A 23165-nucleotide genomic window follows, 5' to 3' on the forward strand; every position below is an offset into this window, starting at 1 on the left:
TAAAATCTATTTGTCAGCCGAGCGCGGTGGCTCAAGCCTGTAATCCCAGCACTTTGGGAGGCCGAGACGGGCGGATCACGAGGTCAGGAGATCAAGACCATCCTGGTTAACACAGTGAAACCCCATCTCTACTGAAAAATACAAAAAAAAAAAAAAAAAAACCTAGCTGGGTAAGGTGGCGGGCGCCTGTAGTCCCAGCTACTCGGGAGGCTGAGGCAGGAGAACGGCGTGAACCCAGGAGGCGGAGCTTGCAGTGAGCCGGACCCACCACTGCACTCCAGCCTGGGCAACAGAGCAAGACTCCGTCTCAAAAAAAAAAAAAAAATCTATTTGTCTCAAGGTAAGGAGGCTGGGATTTTGCAGCCCTGAAAAAGGTAGTCACTGGCTCTGAACTACCTGGGGAAGGGGGAGGGGCTTAGTCCCAGGTACCTGGGTGAGGCAGCTGCAAGGTACTAGCCATTTGCTGCAGCCTCTGTAGCAGCGGCTGGTCAAAGAGATCACTGGAAATCTGATCTGAGCACAAGACGGAAGTGGGTGAGGTAAGACTATGACCATTGGCCGCTGAGTTTATAATCACATCCTGTCTTCAAAGCAGAGGAGGAGTGCTCCTTGGTCCTAGGGAAGAATAAGCCTCCAGCATCTATGAAGTACTCTGAAATCCCTTAGTTGATCAGACCCTTCGAATCTAAGGCCCTGAGAGCAGATGACTCAGAGAATATCGCAACTCCTAGTGTGCGTTCCTCACTCTGCCACCCACAGGAAGGGTGATCTTGACACCAGCATGCTCCTCCCCATGGCCCTGTACTTGGCAAACAACCCACTCTTGCGATAATGAGAGCCTGAGTCCAAGACTGCTTTTCCAGGAGTGGGTCTGGATGGGCACTGAGCAATGCTTCCCACCCCCATCCCGTCCCCTGCCTGGAGCATCAGGTAGCAGCAGCCTGAATCATGGCAATAACTGGCCCAAACAAGCCAGGCTCAGTCCTGTGGCTGCAAAGCAGAATCTATCTCCACTCTCCCCCAGTCCCTGCCTGGTACAAACAATTGCAAAATATGCTCAAGGCCTTTAACGTCCCGGTCCAAGCTTTTGCTCAGGCTGTTTCCTCGGCCCAGAGCGCCCTGACTGCTTCACCTGGCTAACTCCTCTTCCTTCAAGACGTAGCTTCAAGGTCTTCCAGGAGAGCACCTTGATGTGCATTACTGCATCCGCCCGACCTTGACGCGGCACCGCAGCACTTCCACACTTAAATACAAATACGAATTATCTGGGAGGCTTAGTAAAATGCACATTTCTAGGCCTTATGCTCACAGCCTGGTCCGGGAAATCTGCAGAGGAGCTCTGGAAGCTGCAATGTTAAGCTTGCACCTTGATCCTGAGATAGGTGGGGCCAGGGCACACCTTGAGAACTGATAGTGACTGTGAGCATCCCCAGGACAAGTGTGTCTTCTTCACCCTCATACTCCGAGTGGCAGCAAAGAATCCCCACACGCTCAGAGATGGCTGAACTAACCAGAAATAAAACATAATCTGAGAAGAGAAAACGGGTAGCTAAAACAAGCATCAGAGACAGCTAAAATGCTACTTATCCACTTGTGGTTCTGGAAGGTGCTCCCCTCTCTTCCACACTCCAGCCCATGAAAAAAAAAAAAAAAAAAAAAAAAAGCATCTCCGTTCAAACTCTCGTTTTCTAGAGCAGGTGTCACCCAAATCACGTTGTGCATTTTCCTGCAAGAAATGCAGATAGCAGTAGAGAGGCTTCCAAGGAACCAGATCTCAGCTCTGCAGAAACTTGTGGAAGGACCCCGAGAAGGGGGAAGAATGCAGATAACACGTGATTGAAGGTTGGGAAACCCATCAGCATCTTACTGCAAAAGCAAACTTCTGCCAGCTGAATCCAGTTATCAGACAATATGTGAATTGTGCTGACATTCTACTCTCAGAGCTAAACTCCATTCTGCTCTCACGAACCTATTAGATGAAAACGCCTCAATTTAGATAACTGCAAATTGCTTTCTGAGTCTTAATTTCCTATTAGTTCATTAATCTCTCTATTCAGAATGCCAACAAGACAGCTAATGATAATTCCGGAGGAAGTGGGCATGAAATCGGAGCAGGAGGGAAGGGGGTTAGACATGAAGGAGATGTTTCTGGCTTCCTGGGTGGAGGGGTACCCCAAAGTTAATTCATAAAGTTAGTAATATAGCATTAGCTTACATTAATTAAATACTTCTACTGGACTGGGTACTAGGATGAACATGTCATTGAACAATTACCTTGTTTTGTTGTCGTCGTTGTTGTTGTTAAGCAGTCTAGTAAGGTGGATATTATTATCCCCATTCTACAAAAAAAAAACCTGAGGCTCCAAGGGGCTGCACAACCAGCTGGCAGCAGAGTCAGGGTTCAAATACAGGCATGTCTGACCTACAGCCTGTGTTCCTAATCACACGTTATTTTTTTTTTTTTTTTTTTTTTTTTTTGAGATAGGGTCTCACTTTGTCACCCAGGCTGGAGTGCAGTAGTGCAATCTCGGCTCACTGCAACCTCCACCTCCTACGTTCAAGTGATTCTCCTGCCTCAGCCTCCCGAGTAGCTGGGATTACAGGCACCCACCACCAAACTTGGCTAATTTTTTGTAGTTTTAGTGGAGACAGGGTTTCACCATGTTGGCCAGGCTGGTCTCGAACTCCTGACCTCAAATGATCTGCCTGCCTCAGCCTCTCAAAGTTCTGGGATTACACGCGTGAGCCACCATGCCTGCCTCCTAATCACACATTATCTTTTAGGCTCGTCACACCAATGGATGAATTTGCTGGGCAGATGATGATGAAAAAGATTCCTATCTATAGAGTGCAGCTAAGGCGTGTAAGAACAAAAGAGCCTGAAACACCATCAGCAAAGACTTACACAAACATCTCGCATTATAAAATGTCCAGCTGGACAATACAGTTTGAATTTGTTTTTTAAGCTAGTACTTCTAATGTAGAGCGGTGGTTTGCAAACTGGGGTCCGAGGGCCGGCAGCCTCAGCGTGGCCTGGGAACTTGATAGAAATAGACATTCTGGGAGTCCACCCCAGAGGTATTGAACCTGAGAGTCTAGAAGTGGAGCCCAGAAAGCTGTTTGTTAAATAAACCCTCCAGGGGATTCTTGTGCACATTCAAGTTTGAGAACCATCATCTAGAAAATGAAAAGTAGCTCAGGAAAGAAATTTGGAGATCACCTAGAGTAGTGTTTCTCAAACGCTAATGTGCAAAAGAATCACCAGGACTGTATTAGCCTGCTTTCGTGCTGCTGATAAAGATGTACCTGAGACTGGGTAATTTATAAAGAAAAAGAGGTTTAATGGAGTCATAGTTCCATGTGGCTGGGGAGGCCTCACAATCATGGTGGAAGCCCAAAGGTGGCGACAAGAGAGAATGAAAGTCAAGCGAAAGGTGTTTCCCCTTATAAAAGCATCAGATCTCTTGAGACTTATTCACTACCACAAGAACAGTATGTGGGAGACGGCCCCCATGATTCAATTATCTCTCACTGGGTCCCTCCCACAACACGTGGGAATTATGGGAGCTACAATTCAAGATGAGATTTGGGTGGGGACACAGCCAAACCATATCAAGGACCATCTTAAATGCAAATTGTGATTTGGCAGGTCTGGAATGGGCCCCGAGAAGTGCATTTCCAGCCAGGTGCCAGGTGACGCTCATGGTGCTGGTCCAGGGACCATGTGCAGAATAGCATGAGGCCAATCCAATCCCTGTCACCCAGGGAGTTTCTGGCAGTAACAGAACTGGATTTGCTCTGAGTGAAAAAAAAAAAAAAAAAAAAAAAAAAAATCATTCCCTTCAGGGAAGGTTCAAATCCAGGCTTCTGGAGGGGCTTTCAGAGGACAGGAAATGACCCAGATCACACACTACTCTTTTTGCAAAGTTCTCACTCAGGTATGAGACCATCCTTGAACACTTTAATTGAAGTTGCAGCCCCCATCCTGACCCTTCTCTGCTTTGTCCATCTTCTTAGCATTTTGCATCATCTTATCATATGACCTAATTTACTAATTTACTTTGTTTACTATCTGCCCAACTCCTGCCCAGGCCCCAGCATAGAAACTAGGGAAGGATTTTGTCTCTTTTATTCACTGTCGTTTCCCCAGTGCCTACAATTGTGCAGTCGATAGCAGGTGCCCAAAAAGTATTATTTGAATAAGTGAACAAATGGTTCTACTCATTTTCTACAAGAAGCTGCCTCCTCATCCTTGGTGTCACCTCTCTGAAATGTCACCTGTCACCACTCTTTATGTGTACACTCTCATTTTATTGACATTCAATTTCCATAGGTGTGTCTCCTCTAAACTCCTTGACAGTGGGGTCTGTACATCTCCCATTTCTATCCCTCATCCAACCCTTCTATCAGCTCATAAGTGCATCCAAAATTCTGCCAATCTTTGAAAACACATACAAGTAACCCTCTATCCTCACTATAACTAATGTGAAAACTGCAGGAATTTATTGTAGAACACGTCTCAACTTCAACTGGTGATATTAGCAATGCATGCTCATAATTATGTACTGGAGATTGCTCTCAATTCTGTTGTAGTTTCTGCAAGCACTATGTCAAAACTCCTGAAGCATGTCAGATCTTCATGTTTTGAATTTTTGGTTTTGAATTTTGCCTCTTATATGCCAGGAGTCATTTCTGCACAAGATGGAATAGAGAAGAATGTGATAAAACATTGCAATCTGGAGCATGGACATTTCATTGACTCCTTCCAACAGCCCTGTGGTGGGCGTTAATGTCACACTTGCGTTGTAGAGAGAGACATTGAGCCCCATGACGGCACACCTCTGCTTAAGCTCATGCAAGAGTTTAGTAATGGAGCTGGGACTCAAACTCAGTTCTGACTGCTTTCCAAGTCTGTGTTCTTGCAGCCTGCCCCCCCGATCCCATCCCTATCCTTCCCACAACCTCCTCTCCCAACCCTTGGCAAGGTCTAAGGCTTTGCTCAGGATTTTTAGACCAGAGAGCACTAGCAAAGGCTACTTCTGAGTTCTGCGTCTAGTGCTGAAAATGAAAACGGCTTGGGAAGTGTTCAGCCTCGCTACCCCAGCTGCAACCCTGTCACCTAATTACCCGACTTCGAAGCCTCCACACGGCAGGTATGAGGATGTAAGAGTTGCCATCACCTCCGCGGAACGTGGTAGGTCTAGATACAGATGAGACGGGTCTTCGGAGCTGCTGGTATACGGAGAAAATCAGCCAGCCCGGGGCCCAGACCTAAAGGCCTAGCCTTATGCCTTTTGTTGTCAGAAAGACCACTGAGAGCCTAGGTTCACAGAGGACCAAGGCAAGGAAGGTGGCCTTGAAGTACTAATACTTGGTCATTATTGCCCCTGCTTTCCCTTAAATTTTTTTGTTTGTTTTTTTTTGTTTGTTTGTTTTGAGACAGGGTCTTTCTCTGTTGCCTAGTCTAGAGTGCAGTGGTGCAATCACAGCTCATTGCAACCTCAAGCTCCTAGGCTCAAGTGATCCTCCTGCCCCAGCCAAGTAGCTAGGACCACAAATATGTGCCATCACTCCTGGCTAATTTTTTACCTTAATTTATTTTGTAGAGATAGGGTCTAGTTCTGTTGCCCAGGCTGGTCTTGAACTCCTGTCCTCAAGTAATCTTCCTGCCTCAGTCTCCAGAGTGGCTAGGACAACAGGCATGTACCATCATGCCTGACTAATTTTTTTTTTTTTTTGTGTGTGTGTGTGTGTGTGTGTGTGTGGATGGGGGTCTCACTATGTTGCCAAAGCTGGTCTCAAATTCTTGGGCTCAACTGATCCTCCTGCCTCAGCCTCCCAAAGTGCTGGAATTACAGGCATAAGACTCTGCATCTGGCCTGTGCTTCCCTTTATACCATGGGGCTTAAGGCTCCCCACGACTCCAGGAGGAAAGGATGCTCAACCTTACCTTCATTACTCAGGTGAGACTGCCAGGTGGAGGGTATGGACAGGGGTGGGGCAGAGTGGGGAGAGTCAGAGCTTGCCCTTGCCACTATCTCACTTCTATCTTGGGGCAGGGATGTGGGGAGGCCTGAAAGGGCCTAAATGAGAGGCCTCTGCCTGGACTAGACAAGGAAGAGCAAGCCTAGAGCAGAAAGAGGAATTCTCAGAATCTTTTAAACTAAATGACTTCTACAAAGCAAACAGATGCACGTTCATTTGTAATTATTACATAAAGTTGACTGTTACTGACTATTTTATAGTGTTGGACCTGAAGGGGTATGTAATACGTGTTTACAGAAGGAGAGAGAGGGAGAGATTGAGGCCCGACAGCAAAGCATTGCAATTTCTTACAAAGGACTGGACTAAGCCAGGCACTGTGTTATGTCCTCAAGTGTGCTGAGTTATCAAAAGCTCATTGCCACCCAAGGCAGGCATGATAATTATATTAGTCTGTTTTTATGCTGCTGATAAAGACTTACCCATGACTGGGTAATTTATAAAGAAAAAGAGGTTGAATGGACTCTCAGTTCCACGTGGCCAGGGAGGCCTCACAATCATGGTGGAAGGCAAAAGACACTTCTTACATGGCAGTGGCAAGAGAGAATGAGAAAAAACAAGCAAAAGGGGTTTCCCCTTGTAAAACCATCAGATCCCATGAGACTTATTCATGCCACAAGGATAGTACGGGGGAAACCGCCCCCATGATTCAATTATCTCCCACCAAGTCCCTCCCATAACATGTGGGAATCGTGGGAGCTACCATTCAAGATGAGATTTTGGTGACACAGCCAAACCATATCAATTATTATTCCTTTCTTTTTTTTTTTTTTTTTTTTTTGAGACGGAGTCTCGCTCTGTAGCCCAGGCTGGAGGGCAGTGGCCGGATCTCAGCTCACTGCAAGCTCCGCCTCCCAGGTTCACGCCATTCTCCGGCCTCAGCCTCCCGAGTAGCTGGGACTACAGGCGCCCGCCACCTCGCCTGGCTAGTTTTTTGTATTTCTTAGTAGAGACGGGGTTTCACCGTGTTATCCAGGATGGTCTCGATCTCCTGACCTCGTGATCCACCCATCTCGGCCTCCCAAAGTTCTGGGATTACAGGCTTGAGCCACCGCGCCCAGCCTATTCCTTTCACACAGATGAAAATACTAGGGACAGAAATGTGAAGTGACTTGCCCAAGGTCAGGCAGCTGCCAAGTGGCAGCGCCAGGATTTGAAACCAGAGCCCATATCTGGTGTCTCAGTTTTCTTCTTCCTCCCTACCTTTTGCCAGCCACAACCTTGAATGGGGGTGAGGAAGAGAAAGGAAGCTGAGGAAGAGAAAGACCACCTGGGTGGTCTGGCTTTCTCATCAAAATTCCAGACCAATATGATACTACAGAAAGTGAGCAGAAAAGGAGTTAGGGATCTGGGTTCAGGTCCGGACTGTCACTTCTTCACAGTGACTTTTCATTGCTAGACTCAGCCTTCACATCTGTAAAATGGGGAGAATTACAATGCTGGTTCAAAAAGGTACCATGAGGAGAAAGAAAAAGCAGAGACAGACTTGGGAGCCAGGCGCAGTGGCTCCCGCCTGCAATCCCAACACTTTGGGAGCCTGACGAGGGAGGATCACTTGAGGTCAGGAGTTCAAGAGCAGCCTGGCCAACATGGTAAAACCCTGTCTCTACTAAAATTACAAACAAACAAAAAAAAGCCAACATGGTGGCACAGGCCTGTAGTTCCAGCTACTCAGGAGACTGAGGCAGGAGAATTGGTTGAACCCGGGAGGCGCAGGTTGCAGTGAGCCAAGATCACATCACTGCCCTCCACCCTGGGTGACAGAGCAAGACTCCATCTCAAAAAAAAAAAAAAAAAAAAAGAGACAGAGAGAGAGAAAAGGATTTGGCAAATTCTAACTCAGGATCAGCAAATTACAGCTGAGGGCCACAGCCAGCCTGCAGTCTGTTTTTGCAAATAAAGTTTTATTGGAATAAATGAAGTTGTCAAGACTGTTTCTGTTTCTGTATTGTTTACGGCTGCTTATGGTCTGCAAAGCCTAAAATATTTGCTATCTGGTCAATTTGAGAAAGTGTGCCAACCCCTGGCCTTAGATGCTATGAAAACGAGAAGTACCACTGTGCCTCAGCACACAGCATTAGGCATTTCCAGCATCTTCCATCAGCTCTGGTTCTTATTCAGAATTGCCCTCCCTTGACCCCCTACCGAAATGTAGAGGTGCATTTCAAATCTATTTCTGAAAAACAAAGCAAACAACTCTCCCAAGAGTGAAGAAATTAAACTCCCAAAGGCTGTTTCAGTGACCTGCATAGTTCTAGCTGACATTGGGTGCTGGAAAAAGTCACCGCAGGGCACAGTCACTTACTTGCAGTTTTTACACTTGAGGCCAAAAAGCATCCCTTTCCCACAGACTGTGCATGTCTGAGACATCCAGTACTTGGTGGAAAACCTGTGGAAAAGAGACAGAAAATGTTCAAGGTTAAGGAAACGGCAACTGACCTATCTCTAGAGGGATGAAGCACTTGAAGAGCAAGCACATGAACCCTGGATTCCAGTCCTGTTTCTTCCGAGCTGTGTGACTTAATCAAGTTGCTTAAACCACTGGAACCTCTGTTTCCCCATCTGTAAACTCCAGATAATAACAGTATTGACCTCGTAGGTTACTGGGGAGATTAAATGAGGTCAGTCAGGCATGTCAAGGGCTCTGTGCAGTGCCTGGTACATAGTAAGCACTCAGTAAATTGGGTTGTGACTATACTACTACCTTGAACATTCATAAGGGTCATTCATTTGTTCAACAAATATTGCCTGGTGGCCTACTATATGCCAAGGTCAGTTCTGGGACAGAGCAATGGATAGGGCTGGAACTGCCTGCAGAAAGCTACAGAGCAAGGTGGAGCCTCCTGGGGGACCCGCTGAACCATCTCCCATCAGTTGCTGGTCACACCACCTGGGGAGTATCAAAGGGAGCCCTCGTCTCCCGAAAGACCTGAGAACCCAAACTTCAGTGGCAGAGAAGAGTCTTTGAAAGTGAAAGCCATTTCAGACCATCAGCTCACCTTGCTCTCCAACCCCATCCACTTGCTGCAAACATGGGCAGTTTGGAGGTCTCCCGTGTGCAGCGATAAACCAACTGGAGCAGAGGTGCATTCGATTAACTCCCCGGGCACATCTCCCCTCGATATTGCCAGGGTGCTTTCTTCCCCAAGAGATATGAGGCAGCGGCAGGACTGGGCCCAAGAAAAGTACTGAAGGTTGCCAGGTCACAGTTAATTTTAATTTTCAATGTGTGTCACCGTCAGCAGGAGTTGTATCTAATCTCCACTGCCTCAGAGTGTCAAAAGGGAAATCGGAAGTGATTATATAACTTGGAGTCGGAGAATTTCGAGGGAAAGGTTGCATCCCTCTGTTGGACCGTTTTGCCTGATTTGGGTCAGTCACTCTCCAAACAAAATAAGCCACAGCCCAAAGCCTCCAAATCTAAGCAAATAGCAATATTCTGAGCAAAGACGCTTACTGCCAAGAAAACTCTCCCTCTCTGGTTTTGGATTTGTGAGTTGGTCAAGCCCCTTTCTTTCCCTTCAGCAGAGCCAGTGAGTTTAGCAGACTCTGTTTTGCAGAATTTGGCAGCTCCGGGGAATGGCGGCGAAGGAGCGTGTATTTCACTCATCAGCCAGCCACACAGGAATGGCGGGCAGGCGTCAGAAGCAGTGGGTGACAGTTTTTTCTCCTTTCCAGCTCTCTCTTGTGCTTGGGATCAGCTCTGCCTCTTCCCCAGCTCTGGCTGAAGTGACTTGGATGGCAGCAGATGGGATTTTAATTTCATTTCTTCACCAAGGCTGGGGTGAGTCCAGTTCTCTCTACCGCCTGGCGTTAAGCCCAGGGAGAAACACAGGGAGAGACTGAAGAGTAGTAGGTCATCCCAAGTCTCAGCTCCTCTGGGAAGACATTCCTACAATTAACAGGTTGTCTCCCTCCTCTGGGCATCAGCTTTTGAATCTTAGGGACTACCAGAGAGCCTGGGGGCTGGGCGATCTAAGGGGTGGGGCTGAGCCAGGGGCATGGCCAATCCAGGAGCCGAGCTGAGCCAGAGGAGTGGCTGACCCAGGGGTGTGGCCGAGCCAAGGGCGTGGCTGAGCCAGGGGCGTAGCCAATTCAAAACTGGGGATGAGCCAGGGGCAGGGCCAATCCAGGGAGCATGGTCGATCAAGGGGCGTGGCCAATCCAGGGGTGGAGCAGAGCCAGAGAGCAGTGAGGAGGAAAATACAAAGAAAAGCCCTCGTCTTTGATGCCCTTCTCTCTGCAGCTCAAGGCCTGACCATTGACGTGTCTATCACACACTTCTCACTGCTTCCTCCAAAGTTTTCTCATTTAAGTCTTAACAACTATCCTGTCAACACACTTCTTTCAAAAACTGTTGACGAGATGCCATTCCGTGAGTCCCCATCATGAGAATGCTCATCTCCGCCATGGCCCCAGCTATGGTGATGCATCTGGCCCTGCTATCACCCTACCTTGTCACCCTGATCTCTCCATACTGTCGTGGTCTGTTAACTATCTGACCCTCCCCTAGAGCACAAGCTCCCCAAGGGAACAGGCCTTATGTCTTGGTCAGGGCTGTAACTGTGGCACAGAAACTCTGTAAATACAAGTGGAAAGAATCCATGAATGAGTGAACGGGTCCCCCAGCGAGTTCACAGAGGCCCTGGTGCTAGGAAAACTCAGCAGGGTGTCAAAAGAACACAAAGTACTGAGGCTAATTAGCTTTTCGACCTATCGCTTAATCTCCCAGGGCCTCAGTTTGCCTATCTGTCCAATGGCCATGAGCACACTTGCCCCACTCACCCTGCTAAGTTTGTGAGGAGACTGGAACTACCAAGACGAAGTGGGGAACGCTAAATTCAGGGAGTTAAAGGACTTCTTATAAGGGATGCCTGGTATATGCAAACCCCCCTCCCCAAAAGGGCAGGTATAGCCCTGGAGAGGACCACCTGTTCCATGCACCCAGCAGGGCTAGAGCTCTGGACCGACCTCCACCACACCAGAGAATGGACACCTGCAATCTTGTGTATTCTGGGTGAGGAGACCAAAAATTAGGACATAAAGCATTAATCTTAAGAATGATACTGTTTATTAAGTGTTTGTTATGTGCCAGGCCCTGTGCTAAGCACTTTACATATATTATCTCATTTAATCTGTACAGTCACCCTATAGGTAGGCAGAATTATCTAAGGAAAAAATTGAGCCTCAGAAAGGTTAAGTAACTTCCAAGGTTGCAAAGCTATAGGAGCTGGGATTGGAACACGGGTCAGTCTGACTCCAAAGCCCTGGCTTTTAACTGCTATGTGCTAATTTTATAAGGGTCAGATTAGTAAGAAGCAGATGTCTCAGTCCCCTGGTTGCCACTTTAAAGTTTAGCCTAGCAGAGGAGAAAGGGACATGGAGATGTAGGTGCTGGAGTTCAATAGCCCAGCCTTCTCTCACCCCAGGGCAGGGGCCAGAGCCCCCACCCCTCACAGGGCTGTGAAGTAGGCACCAGTGCACACAGGAATCCAGCCTACCTGTGCTTGATGGAGTTGCCGAGATCTCTGCGAGGGATCTGCGGGGACCAACGTGGCACAGACAGTGTGTCTACAGAGAAAAGAGAACAGCCTGTTACACAAAGGGTCAGAGACTGGGGTGGGCTCTGGCAAGCCCTGGAAGGAAAAGGGGGGGCTCGTCACCCTCAGGAAGGACACCAGTTGCCATCACTTGCTAAACCAAAGCCAAGTGGAACACTGGTTTAGCTTGTCACCTCAACTCACGCAAGGTCCCCTGGGCAGGGCTGCCAGGGGATGCCTTAAATGAAGCCAGCTGTGGAATGAATAAAAGCGAGCATCACTTCCATTTACGGAGTGCTTGGTGTGTGCCAGGCATGTGCTAAGTGATTCACATGCCTTAGCTTGCTACATTCTCCAAATGACCCCAAGAATAGGGGTTGCTAGCATCTTCACCTTACAGAAGAAAAAACTAAGGCTTGGAGAGGGGAAGTTGCTTGCTCTAGGTCATATACCTTAGAGGCTGCACAGCAGCTGTGATTTCGGGTTCGAGGAAACTGAAATGAACACATGCCTTTGCATGAAAGTTAGAGTGCAGTGGATTCCCAGTGACAGCCAGGCACGTGATGCTTTTCTCATTTCTGCCATGTCTCTATACAACTGCCAAGTTATTTATTTAACATTTTAGGCTGACTCCAATATTTTTGGCTAAATACACTTATTTTAAAAGCAAACCCTATGTGGAAAGCCATATCAATTTCTGTACATTATAGATAATTATTTTAATAATGTCCAACCATGCACCACCTAAAGTTATGCAAGAGTAAGTAGGTGGATGGATGAGTGAATAGATGGGTGGGATGGATAGGATGGATGGATAGGCAGGTGGGTGAGTGGATGGATGGATGGATAAGTGGGTGGGTAAGTGGGTGGATGGATGAATAGATGGATAGATGGGTGGGTGGGTGGGTGGATGCATGGATGGATGGATGGATGGACGGACGGACGGGTGAATGGAAAGATGCATAAGTGAGTGGATAGACAGGTGGGTGGGTGGGTGGATGCATGGATGGATGGATGGATGGATGGACGGATGGGTGAATGGAAAGATGGATAAGTGAGTGGATAGACAGGTGGGTGGGTGGGTGGATGCATGATGAATGGGAATGAGGAAGAAACAAAACAAAATCAAACTTCAGATGAGATGCCTGTCCCCATCTGGTCTTTTCTTTCATCCCTTAGGCTAAATCTCAACGAACTGTACTATCACTCCATTACAGACTGAGTTCTGGTTCTCCCACAGACCCTGTGCACCAGGTCCCACCTCCGCCCTACTCCCCATTGCCCACACCGTCCTTCTGGCAGAGCCTGCAGGCCCCAGAGAGCTGTAAAACAATGGCAACAAGTAACCAGTGTTGCCTGTGGAATCTCCACCAGACAGGGAGAGAAGCAGCAAGTGCCTGACCCTACACGCCAGTTCTCATTTCTCAGGCCAGATGGATGGAGCCAGCTCCCTGTGTCTGGAGCTGCAAATGCATGCCTCATTTTTCACAGCAATTGTTATGGAGTGGCACTCTCTTCGGGGAGCCGGGCATGTCAGAACCTATCACAGAGCATTTAACCCCCAACCTACTTGCTCCTCTATTCTGTCTAATGACACCATCGGCAGCCATCTGAAAGCTGTTTCCAGAAATCCCAGTTCTGCCCTTGTAAAGCTGGGATCCTTTATGAGAGAGCTAATGATTTCCCAAGCTTCAAAGGGCAGAGAAAACCTAGGAGGGAGAGAGCATGATGTATCAATCAGAATTATAGCCTGTGGGATTCCTTTAGTTTAAGTAAAAACTAAATGTCATCAACCTCAAGCCCATTTTACTACTTGTTTCCATTTCTGAGGGAAATAGAAAAGATAAGAGGAAAAAAAAATTTTAAGAGAGCATTTTTCTGTTCCTATCCCTTTTGGGGACTGAAGTCAGATGTGGGAGGAGGGATTCCACCATTAACTCCCTAAGGTGCTTTCTTCAGTGCCAGGGGTGGGTGGGAATGGGAGGACTGCGCTGGAGAGGAAGGGTCAGCGTCCTCACCAGGAAATCTACAAAACTAGGAGTGCTAAATGGGTTTCATTTCTGGGGCCACTAGTAGTGGCTGCCCAAAGAAGTATGTTAAAATGGATTCTGAGGCTCAACAGGAAAGGGCACTGAAATTGATTAGCAATGTCTGCCACGGGTGAAGAATAAGATTGTACCAACAGGTCCGCCTACATTTTCCACCTCTGCAAGAGCAGGAACCACATCTCAGCTTTCCATCATCATCTCAAAGCATAGTGCCTGAAGCAAAGTACTTAATACATGTTTGCTGAATCCAAGATTATTATAATAAAAACTCCGAGTTTACTGATTACTCAATAGGTGCTAGGCATTATGCTATGCATGTTATACCTGGAAGCTATTCCTCTGTGCAGTCAGGCTATCATTATTCCCATTGTGCAAAGGAAGACAAAAGGATCTCAGAGAAATGCAGTGACTTGCTAAAGGCCACACAGTCAAGTATCTGCAGATGCTCAATGAGGAACTCTGCAATTGTTTGAAAGTCTTCCAGGAGCCCCTGCACCCCCGTTCTCAACCAGAGGAGTGCTTTTTCCCCCTAGGGGATATCTGGCAATGTCTGGGGACATTTTTGGTTTTCACACTCTGTGTGTGTGTATGTGTATATGTGTGTGTGTGTGTGTGTGTGTGTGTGTGTGTGTGTGACCAGCATTTGGTGGAGAGACAGCAGGGATACTGTTTAACATCTTATAATGCACAGGGCAGACTCCCATTATAAAGAATTAAACAGCCCAAAATGTCAATAGCACCAAGGTAGAGAATTCCTGATCTAGATGTTTCTCTGTTTCTCTAGCCAACTTCTTCCCTTACTACCCCCACCCCTGCACCAAAAATCCCCCAGGTGGTGCTTCTGAGGCTCAACTCAGCAGAGAACAAATCCTCTTTTATTATAAGCACATCTCACTATTAGGTTCACAGCCTAATATTCAGTTATTCTCAATTATAGCTCCTTTTCAAAAACTAGATGTAATTAAGTTTAGTAGTTTGGTCTCATTTCCCAATATCTGGTTGAAGGGGTGAATTCTGTCAATTACATTAAGCGGCTGCAGCATCATTAGTCTCATGCAATAATAACCTCCACGCGGCTTCCTACGTGGGCGTGAAGATTTGAACTTTGAGATCCTTTCTTTGCTTTCTTCATTTGGATTTTATTAAACTTGCCAATGCAAGCCTTAAAGCAACGGAAAACTGTTGAAAGGGAAGGGGAAAAAATATATGAAAATCCAGGGCTTATCATAGCAGAGAAGACAAACAACATTTACAGCAATTAAACCAAAACAGAAACTTCTGTTTAACAATCAAGGCACCTATTAAGATGTCTCCATAGCTGAACAAAAGCTTCTTTTCTTCTCTAATTTTCTGATAACAAGTCATGCAGACACAGGGGCAGAATTGTGTGCATCCCTGGTGCCTACGGTCTCAGGAGTAGAATAACAGACATTTCTCCGTAGATATTTTCATTTCTAGTGCACAGAAAGAAAGAGGCGGAAGGAGGGAAGTTTCTTCTCCCCTTGCACAGGTCTAGCTATTGATGTCTTCTGAGAAATGCATCTGCCCAGAAGGGGCTTTGCACAGAAGAGGGAAAAGCCAGGAGCCCTGGTCTTTGGAATCACCTTAGCAGTCAGAGGGACAAACAGAAGGCCCAACAGAAGAAACCAACATTAACAAAGCATCCACACCGCACAGAGCTGCTTGATGAAAAATCAGGCTCTGACCTGGTGAATTTGAAAGCTCCCTGACGGATGAGCTAGGCACGGGAAAAATACGTGAGGATATCCACAGAGATACAGGGAAAAATGGGTGACAGTGAAGGAAAGGAAGAGGAGGAGAAGAAAGAAGAAAATAAGATATAAGAAAAATATGGCTGGGTGCGGTGACTCACACCTGTAATCACAATACTTTGGGAGGCCAAGGTGGGAGGATCACCTGAGGTCAGGAGTTCGAGACCAGCCTGGCCAACACGGTAAAACCCTGTATCTACTAAAAATACAAAAACAATTATTTTCGTTTATGGCAGGCACCTGTAATCCCAGCTACTCAGGAGGCTGAGGCAGGAGAATCACTTGAACCTGGGAGGCTGAGGCTGTAGTGAGCCAAGGTTGTGCCATTGCACTCCAGCCTGGGCAACAAGAACGAAACTCTGAAAGAAAAAAAAAGAAGAAGAAAGAAAGAAAGAAAAGAAAAAAGAAAAGAAGGGGGGAGGGATAGCATTAGGAGATATACCTAATGTAAATGACAAGTTAACGGGTGCAGCACACCAACATGACACATGTATACATATGTAACAAACCTGCACGTTGTGCACATGTACCCTAGAACTTAAAGTATAATAATAATAATAAAAAAGAAAAGAAAGAAGAAAAATAATAGTAGATCTGCTGTCTGTTGTTACCATGTGCCAAGCACTACTGTCAAACAGACCCTTGACCTATATTATCCCATTAATACAAACACTACAGAGTATACACACACGTAGCGTATCAGCCATGATCATTAGTGCTATTTCAACAAGGAAATTAAAAAGTTATCCTGACTGCCCAAAGTAAATGCAAGCAAATGCCAGAATGGGGATTTTTAATTGAGCCATGGCTGTGAATTTCATCTCCCTTTCACAGATGGGAATATTGAGGCTTAGAAGCAATATGCAATTGTCTAGAGCTGATAAGTGACTGAGTTGGGATTTAAAGTGCAGACAGAAACAAACTGGATGCTTTTAGTCCAGACCTCCCTCCAACACCCTGCTCAACCCATCCTATACTGCCAAGGCCTCCTATCTACCTCTGTCTGGGAAGGACCAAGGAGGCCTGGGAGGTGATGTAATAGCATAATGCTACTGTCCCACCCAAAAGATGATCACGTCCTAATCCCTGGAACCTGGGACTATGTTATCTTATCCAGCAAAAAGAGATGCTGAAGATGTGACCAAGTTAATTATCTTGAGATGGAGAGGTTACCCTGGATTACACGGGTGGACCCAATGTCACCATAGGCCCGTATAGGACGGAGGGAGGAGGGTGAGAGTCAGAGGTCAGAGAAGGGGACGTGACAATGAAAGCCGAGGTCAGAGTGATGCAACTGCTGGTTTTGAAGGAGGAGGTGGGACACCAGCCAAGGCACAGAGCTAGAAAAGGCGAGAATGGATTCTTCCCCTAGAGCTTCCAGAAGGAACCAGCTCTGCCGACTCCCTGATCTTAATCCCATTGGCATCCATTTCGGGCTTCTGACCTCCAGAACTGTAAGATAATAAATCTGTGTTGTTTTCAGCCGCTGAGTTGGTGGCCGTTTGTCACAGCAGTCATGGGAAACTGACACAGCACCTACCTTGTTCCAGGCATGGTTTCAAGGGGATATGGTGAACAGGATAACCATGTTTTTTGAGCTTAGAGTCTACAGGGGGAAAGAACAGAAAGTAAATGAGCCAAGAAATAAGAGTCCATGAGGAAAATGAAACAGTACCGACGTTGGGGTTGTTTTACGGCAATGGAAACCCTGATGTGCGTTAGAATGGAAGGAGGACGCTGTGCTGGGCAGTATGGATTTAAGAGCTCCCTCTGGCGGTCGAGGGGAAATAGCCTGCCAGGCTGTAACTGGAAAAAACAGGGAGGGCCTCCCCACCTCCCTATCCCCGCATCAATGCTCCATCACCCCAACCCCTACCCAGGTCCAGCGCTACAGCCCTAACCCTGACAAGATCATTCCTTCCCAAGGTCATTCTCCCAACCCAGGCCTTTCCCACCGGAGCTGTCATGATCCCACCCACAGCCCCTCATAAAAAATCCACATCCCATCACTCCTCAATGTCCCCAGGAAAAGCAAAGGGGGTGTACTCATTGGCCCCACAGCCTGTATTATTTTTCAGAAGCTAACAGAGTATATTTACTATGCTGTGGCATAGACTGACCTTAGAGGAGAGTTTCTGAAGAAATTTTCATGGGATTTGCATTCTTAAACCCAAGCAGGGGAGGATAAAGAGATAGCCACAGGAAGAAAGCAAAGCCAATTTTAAAAAATTATTGTTTGTAATTTGTCTGCTATGGGGACAAATGGCACTAGGCTGGGAGATTTTGGGGTTTGGGCCTGGGTCTCATCTGTCACTGTATCCCCAAGTGTCTAGCTCAGGATCTGCTCAAAGAATATTAAATGTGTGTTTAATGGACAAATGAAGGACGAACAAATGAATAGACTGATAGTCAAGTCCTGGCTGAAACTGGTGTTTTTCTGGTTAATGAGAAACTTATGTGGCCCTGGGAGATCTTAGAGATAACTTTATCAGACTCAGAGCAAATCTGAACTGATTTATCCTCAAAATATTCAGTGTGGTAGGGAAGAAAGTACACATTATAACTATTTCACAGACGGCAAATTGAGGTAGATGTGGGATGTGACCTGCTGTGTGTCTTTGGGCAAGTGACAACCCCATGAGCTTCAATGTCATCAGGCAAAAACTGTGAGTAAATAACAATGCCCACTGTACCTCATTGTGTTGTTTGAAGACTAAGTAGGATAATGCACAAAGAGTATTCTGTATTCTGAGCATGACAGCAATGCTCAGACATATTTATTATATGTATCTTGCAGCTATGTCTTCATTTAATCCACACAGTCTTATGAGTTTGTATCCCCAGTTTATAGATAAGGAAAGTAAGGATAACTAAATTGTTCAAAGTCATATAGCTAAAGTTCACCAAATATCGTGAACTCCAGAGTTGAACCCAGTTTCCTATAAAATTAAAGCCTTCTATCCAGCTCCATACCATGTCCCCTTCTGAGATAAACGTAAAAATTATCTTAAAAGCCATGCCAGTCTAGAGTTGAAAAGGACTACAAGAAATAGTTTATTGCAGTCTTTGAATCTCTCAACCCTGTTGGATGAATAAGGAGCTACTCTACCCTAAATGTTTCCATGGAGATAAAGACCTCTGAGCACATAATATTATTAAACATAATAGCTAACTTTTATTAAGCACCTACTACACAGCGGGACCTAGATTATGTGATTTAGATGTATTATTTCACTTAGTCTCCATAATTCCCTTTTAGGTGCTAAAGCTCAGGTCTGAACCCAAGAGCTCATCCTCAGAAGTAACACAAAGGAACTGGAAGTTCCAAACTGCCCTTAAACTTCCAGCCCAGGGACATGACAGACTGAGTGAGAACTCAGCAGAGGTGCTGCATTCAAATCAACTAGCAAATTCATTGAGGCTAAAGGTAACTGAAACTAATAAAACTTAGACCATTAAACTTTTCTTTGGAGTCACAGGCCAGTCACCAGCTAAAATCCCACTGATTTATCCAAGGTGCCAACCAATCCTAGATTAAAGCTGCTCATGATATCATTCACATAGCAGAGGATAACTCTATTTGCTTTAATATGCAGCTCAAATATATCAGATCTGAAAGTATTTTAATTATGTGCAGTTTCTAAAGGTTACAGCTCCATGATGCTTCAGGGCCAAATTGCATTTCTTCATGGTGTTGGACATAATTTTCTCCCTGAAACAGTGACACTCATCTCCCAAGATCCAAACATCATCATCTGGGACCCTTCATGGCTATGGGGGCTTCCATGGAACCCCTTGGCACTGGTGAGTGCATAGACCAGGGTGGGCTTTGGTTTCATGTCATTGGGGAAGAAATAAGGCAGAGGAGACTGACAGCGATAAGAGATGCTAGGGGTGAGCAAGGATTCTCGATGGAAGGGATCATATACAGGGATTTCACAGAAGTTTCCTGGGGCTCCCATGACATTGAGACAAAACAATGGGCAATGGCTAAGCTATTGAAACTATGGCCTCAGTTCCTGTCCATTGCAGGAATGCAAATATTAGGATCACAGCAATCCATGCATGTGTGGAGTTTAAGTTAGAGACAAGACCTTGAGTGTGGACCTCCTCTGGAGACAGAGTAGCATATTTCTGAACAGGAAGGGCCTCAAGGGCAATCAACTTGCCCAGTGAAGTGTGGGAGAGAAAGCATGGGACTTTGACGTGAGCACACCTGTGACAAACACCAGCTCTGCCACTTACAAGCTATGGGATCTTGGTACTCTTACTTTTCTGAGACTCGGTTTCTCCTATAAAAGAGAGGTCATTGTATCTCCCTCATAAGATTGGTAGGAGGATAAAGTGGGGTGATATAATTGGAACAGTGATCCACTGAGTGTCTGATATAGTATTGTTATTATTGTTTTTGTCATTGTCATCATCACTCTGCCTCTTGAATTTAACACATCAGTTAGAAAATGACAAATCTCTGTACGAACTAAGACTTAGGGCCAGAATTGGCAAACTTGACCCTCAGGCCAAATTCAACTCACTGTCTAGTTTTATATAGTTCGATTGGCACACAGCCACACCCACTCATTGACATATTGTCTATGACAGCAGTAGTAGTTGTAACAGAGACAGTATGGTCCACCAAACAAAAAAATATTTATTACCTGGCCCTTTAAAGAAAACGAGTGCCAAGTCCTGATTTAGAGCTGTGAAACTCATTTTCTTGGCTAATCAGCAGAAAGAATTTTTTCTATGGAGCCAGAAGACCAGGGTTCAGGATCCCCTTCTGCCACTTACATGGTAGGAATCCTTAGACAAACGGTCTGTAGTCTCCAAGCCAAAATACATTAAACCACTTGGTGTCACCCCACTGCCCACTTAATCCTAGCACCCTGTGACGTGTGTTGTTTTGATCCCCATTTTGCAGAAGAGAAGAGCCAGACAAAGAGGACTTGCAAGCAGCCCAGTCAAGATGATAGCCCAACGCTGTGTTCTTTCAACCCCTCACTGTCTCTCTATTCACTGTAGAATAATCCATGAGGGAGCAATGTCTCTATATGCAACTTCTGAAATCTGGGTCAACTCATGGTGGCAGAGGAAAAGAAAAATTAACTCTCTCCTCTCACTGCTTCTGTCTGGATTAAATAATTTGATTTTCTAGTTGTCACTCTATCAAAGCAGAGAGAAGACCTGAAGGAGTCTTTCTCCAGGGGAAGGAATATGCTGATCCCAGGCAGAAGAGGAAGAAATGCCTCATGCATCTGCTAAAGCACCATGACACAGCTGAGACCTGGGGGAGTCTTCTCTCTAAGTTACAACTGGAGGCAGTGGTGGTGGTCACGGATGAGATAGAGATAGGAGATGCCCTGCTAGGAGTGTCTCCAGGTAGCAGCTGATATTGGTAGGACCGGTGAGTGGTGAGGGCACTGCACTAATGGCAGCAAAGCAGATGAAGGGCTGGTATGTGGGGGCTAGAGGTAGGACACTGGAGACGATGTGAGGGATGACATCACAGGAAAGTTGTCATCACCACTCTCTTCCTCACCCATTCCACCTGGTCCCACCCCTGGTTAAAAAAAAAATGGTGTAGTGGCTCACGTCTATAACCCCAGCACTTTGGGAGGCAGAGGTGGGCGGATCTCTTGAGGTCAGGAGTTCAAGACCAGCCTCGCCAACATGGCAAAACTCCATCTCTACTAAAAAAGGAATACAAAAGTTAGCTGGGCATGGTGGCTCACGCCTGTAATCCCAGCTACTTGGGAGGCTGAGGCATGAGAATTGCTGGAACTCAGGAGGTGGAGTTTGGAGTGAGCTGTGATTGTGCCACTGGACTCCAGCCTGGGCAATAGAGTGAGATTCTGTCTCAAAAAAAAAAAAAAACAAAAGGGGGTTATACTAAACTAGAAACACCTTCAGGATCTAGTGAGGATATACGAATGTATTTATTCTAATATTCACATATTCACCCTCAGAATCACTTTCCCCCCAACTTTTTTTTTTTTTTTTTAGACGGAGTCTCACTCTTTCACCCAGGCTGGAGTGCAATGGAGCAATCTCCACTCACTGCAACCTCCGCCTCCCAGGTTCAAGTGATTCTCCTGCCTCAGCCTCCTAAGTAGCTGGGATTACAGGTGCCCACCACCATGCCCGGCTAATTTTTGTATTTTTAGTAGAGACGGGGTTTCACCACATTGGCCAGGCTGGTCTTTAACTCCTGACCTCAGGTGATCCTCCCAAAGTGCTGGGATCACAGGCATGAGCCACTCTGCCGGGTCCGCTTCCCCCTTTTTGAAAAGACCACCACCACCTCACGTCTGAGTCCTGGCAGGTAACCGTCAAGCTGGGATCCCCTTAATTTGCCCTAAATCAAATGTGTGGACAGTGATAACATCCCTCCCTCTCCCAATGAGAAATGTGGATCCTACAGTCATCACCTATGATTTATTTCAGCCTTTCTCAGATGGCCTCAATTAAGTTTCATTGCCAGTAAAGAAAGAAAAGATGGCCGAGGCATTTAATTACAGTTTCATAATGTGCTCACTGCTGAATTTATTAAAGTGCATCAGGGATTTTTAACCTTGTAACCAAACAATGGGAGACCTGGATGCCACAGGAGTAATGATCTTCCTTGTGTTGATGATGGATGAAGAATCCAAGATGGTAACAGTAGGTCAGGTAGGCATGCAAGGGGCGTGGGGACACTGGTAGCCAATCAGGGGTGAGGCACAAGACACCATCCCATGGATCAGAGAGGGGAGTGTCATAAATTATCAATCTTCATTTGAATCTAAAGATGAGACATGTTTGAAAACTTATCTTTCTTCCCTCTCCTGGCCCCACCCCCAAACTTTCCCTTCAAATTTCCCCTTGATATAATTTTACTGCTATGGTCTGGAAAGAGGAGAGCAGCCCTGATCATGTGCAGAGGCAGCTTGGAGACCTGGAGAAGCATGGGGCCTGGCTAGTGGTGCAGAGCCATCTCAACCCACATATATACAGGACTGTCTCCTTGACCCAAAGGAAAATGCTTATTGAAAGAAGTTGGCTTCCCCTGCCTGACTCAGGCTTAAATGAGGACAAAACAAGAGTTGACAGAGGACCCACACTGCCATCACCGCAAATGTCCCTGTGAAGGGAGAATAACAGCCAGCCCTGTGCTCCATCAATTTCCATTGTAAATGGCCTCACATTGAAATAAACCAACAGAAACAGCAGTAGCTTGACAGGTGTGGGGCAGGGGAAGATGGGAGACATGCAGACCACAGCCTGGAATCTGCAAGTTGGGCTTGACATTTAGACCCAGAAACTGGTGAAGACTTGTTTGTGGATTGCATGTTCCCAAATCCAGGCAAATGAGGGGATGCAAACCCCCTCTTTTGCCTGAGTTGGAACGGGCAAAATGGAATTAATTTACAGATGCAGGCCTGAGTCAGAATTCTAGCTCTGTGCTTGTGTGTCCTGTCATCTGACTCTTTCCCTCTGTGCATCTCCTCCTCTGTAAAATGGGGGCAATGAAATCCATCCTGCAGGGTTTACCTGAGGATCAGACACTGGGAAATGAAGCAGGTACCTGGCAATAGTACGTATGCATTAAGAGGCGGAATGGCCCCTAGAGCAATTCAGCTGCTTGCTTTTAGCTTTTCTTAGTTGTCTCTCTTCCTGGCTGGAGAAGACCAAATATGGGAAAAGGCTCTTTTGGGAAGGAAGCCATGACCGTAGAGAGAAGCTGCAGTGAGTTATGCAGGGGACAGAACTGTCTAGGTCCTTCT

General features: G+C 46.3%; 1 protein-coding gene across 3 annotated transcripts in view; it reads right to left on the reverse strand.

The window, feature by feature from the left end:
* The window catches only part of KSR2 (kinase suppressor of ras 2), a 506936-nt gene that overhangs the window by 106775 nt on the left and 376996 nt on the right, over positions 1 to 23165 (reverse strand). For all 3 annotated transcript variants that reach the window (XM_005572358.5, XM_005572357.5, XM_015431615.3), the window contains exons 6-7: positions 11544 to 11613; positions 8348 to 8431 (exon numbers count right to left, since the gene is read on the reverse strand). In XM_005572358.5, coding sequence (XP_005572415.1) covers positions 8348 to 8431; positions 11544 to 11613 — 154 coding nt within the window. The remainder of the gene's footprint in view (positions 1 to 8347; positions 8432 to 11543; positions 11614 to 23165) is intronic.

The sequence above is a fragment of the Macaca fascicularis genome, chromosome 11 (assembly GCF_037993035.2).
Source record: "Macaca fascicularis isolate 582-1 chromosome 11, T2T-MFA8v1.1".
Taxonomy (NCBI): domain Eukaryota; kingdom Metazoa; phylum Chordata; class Mammalia; order Primates; family Cercopithecidae; genus Macaca; species Macaca fascicularis.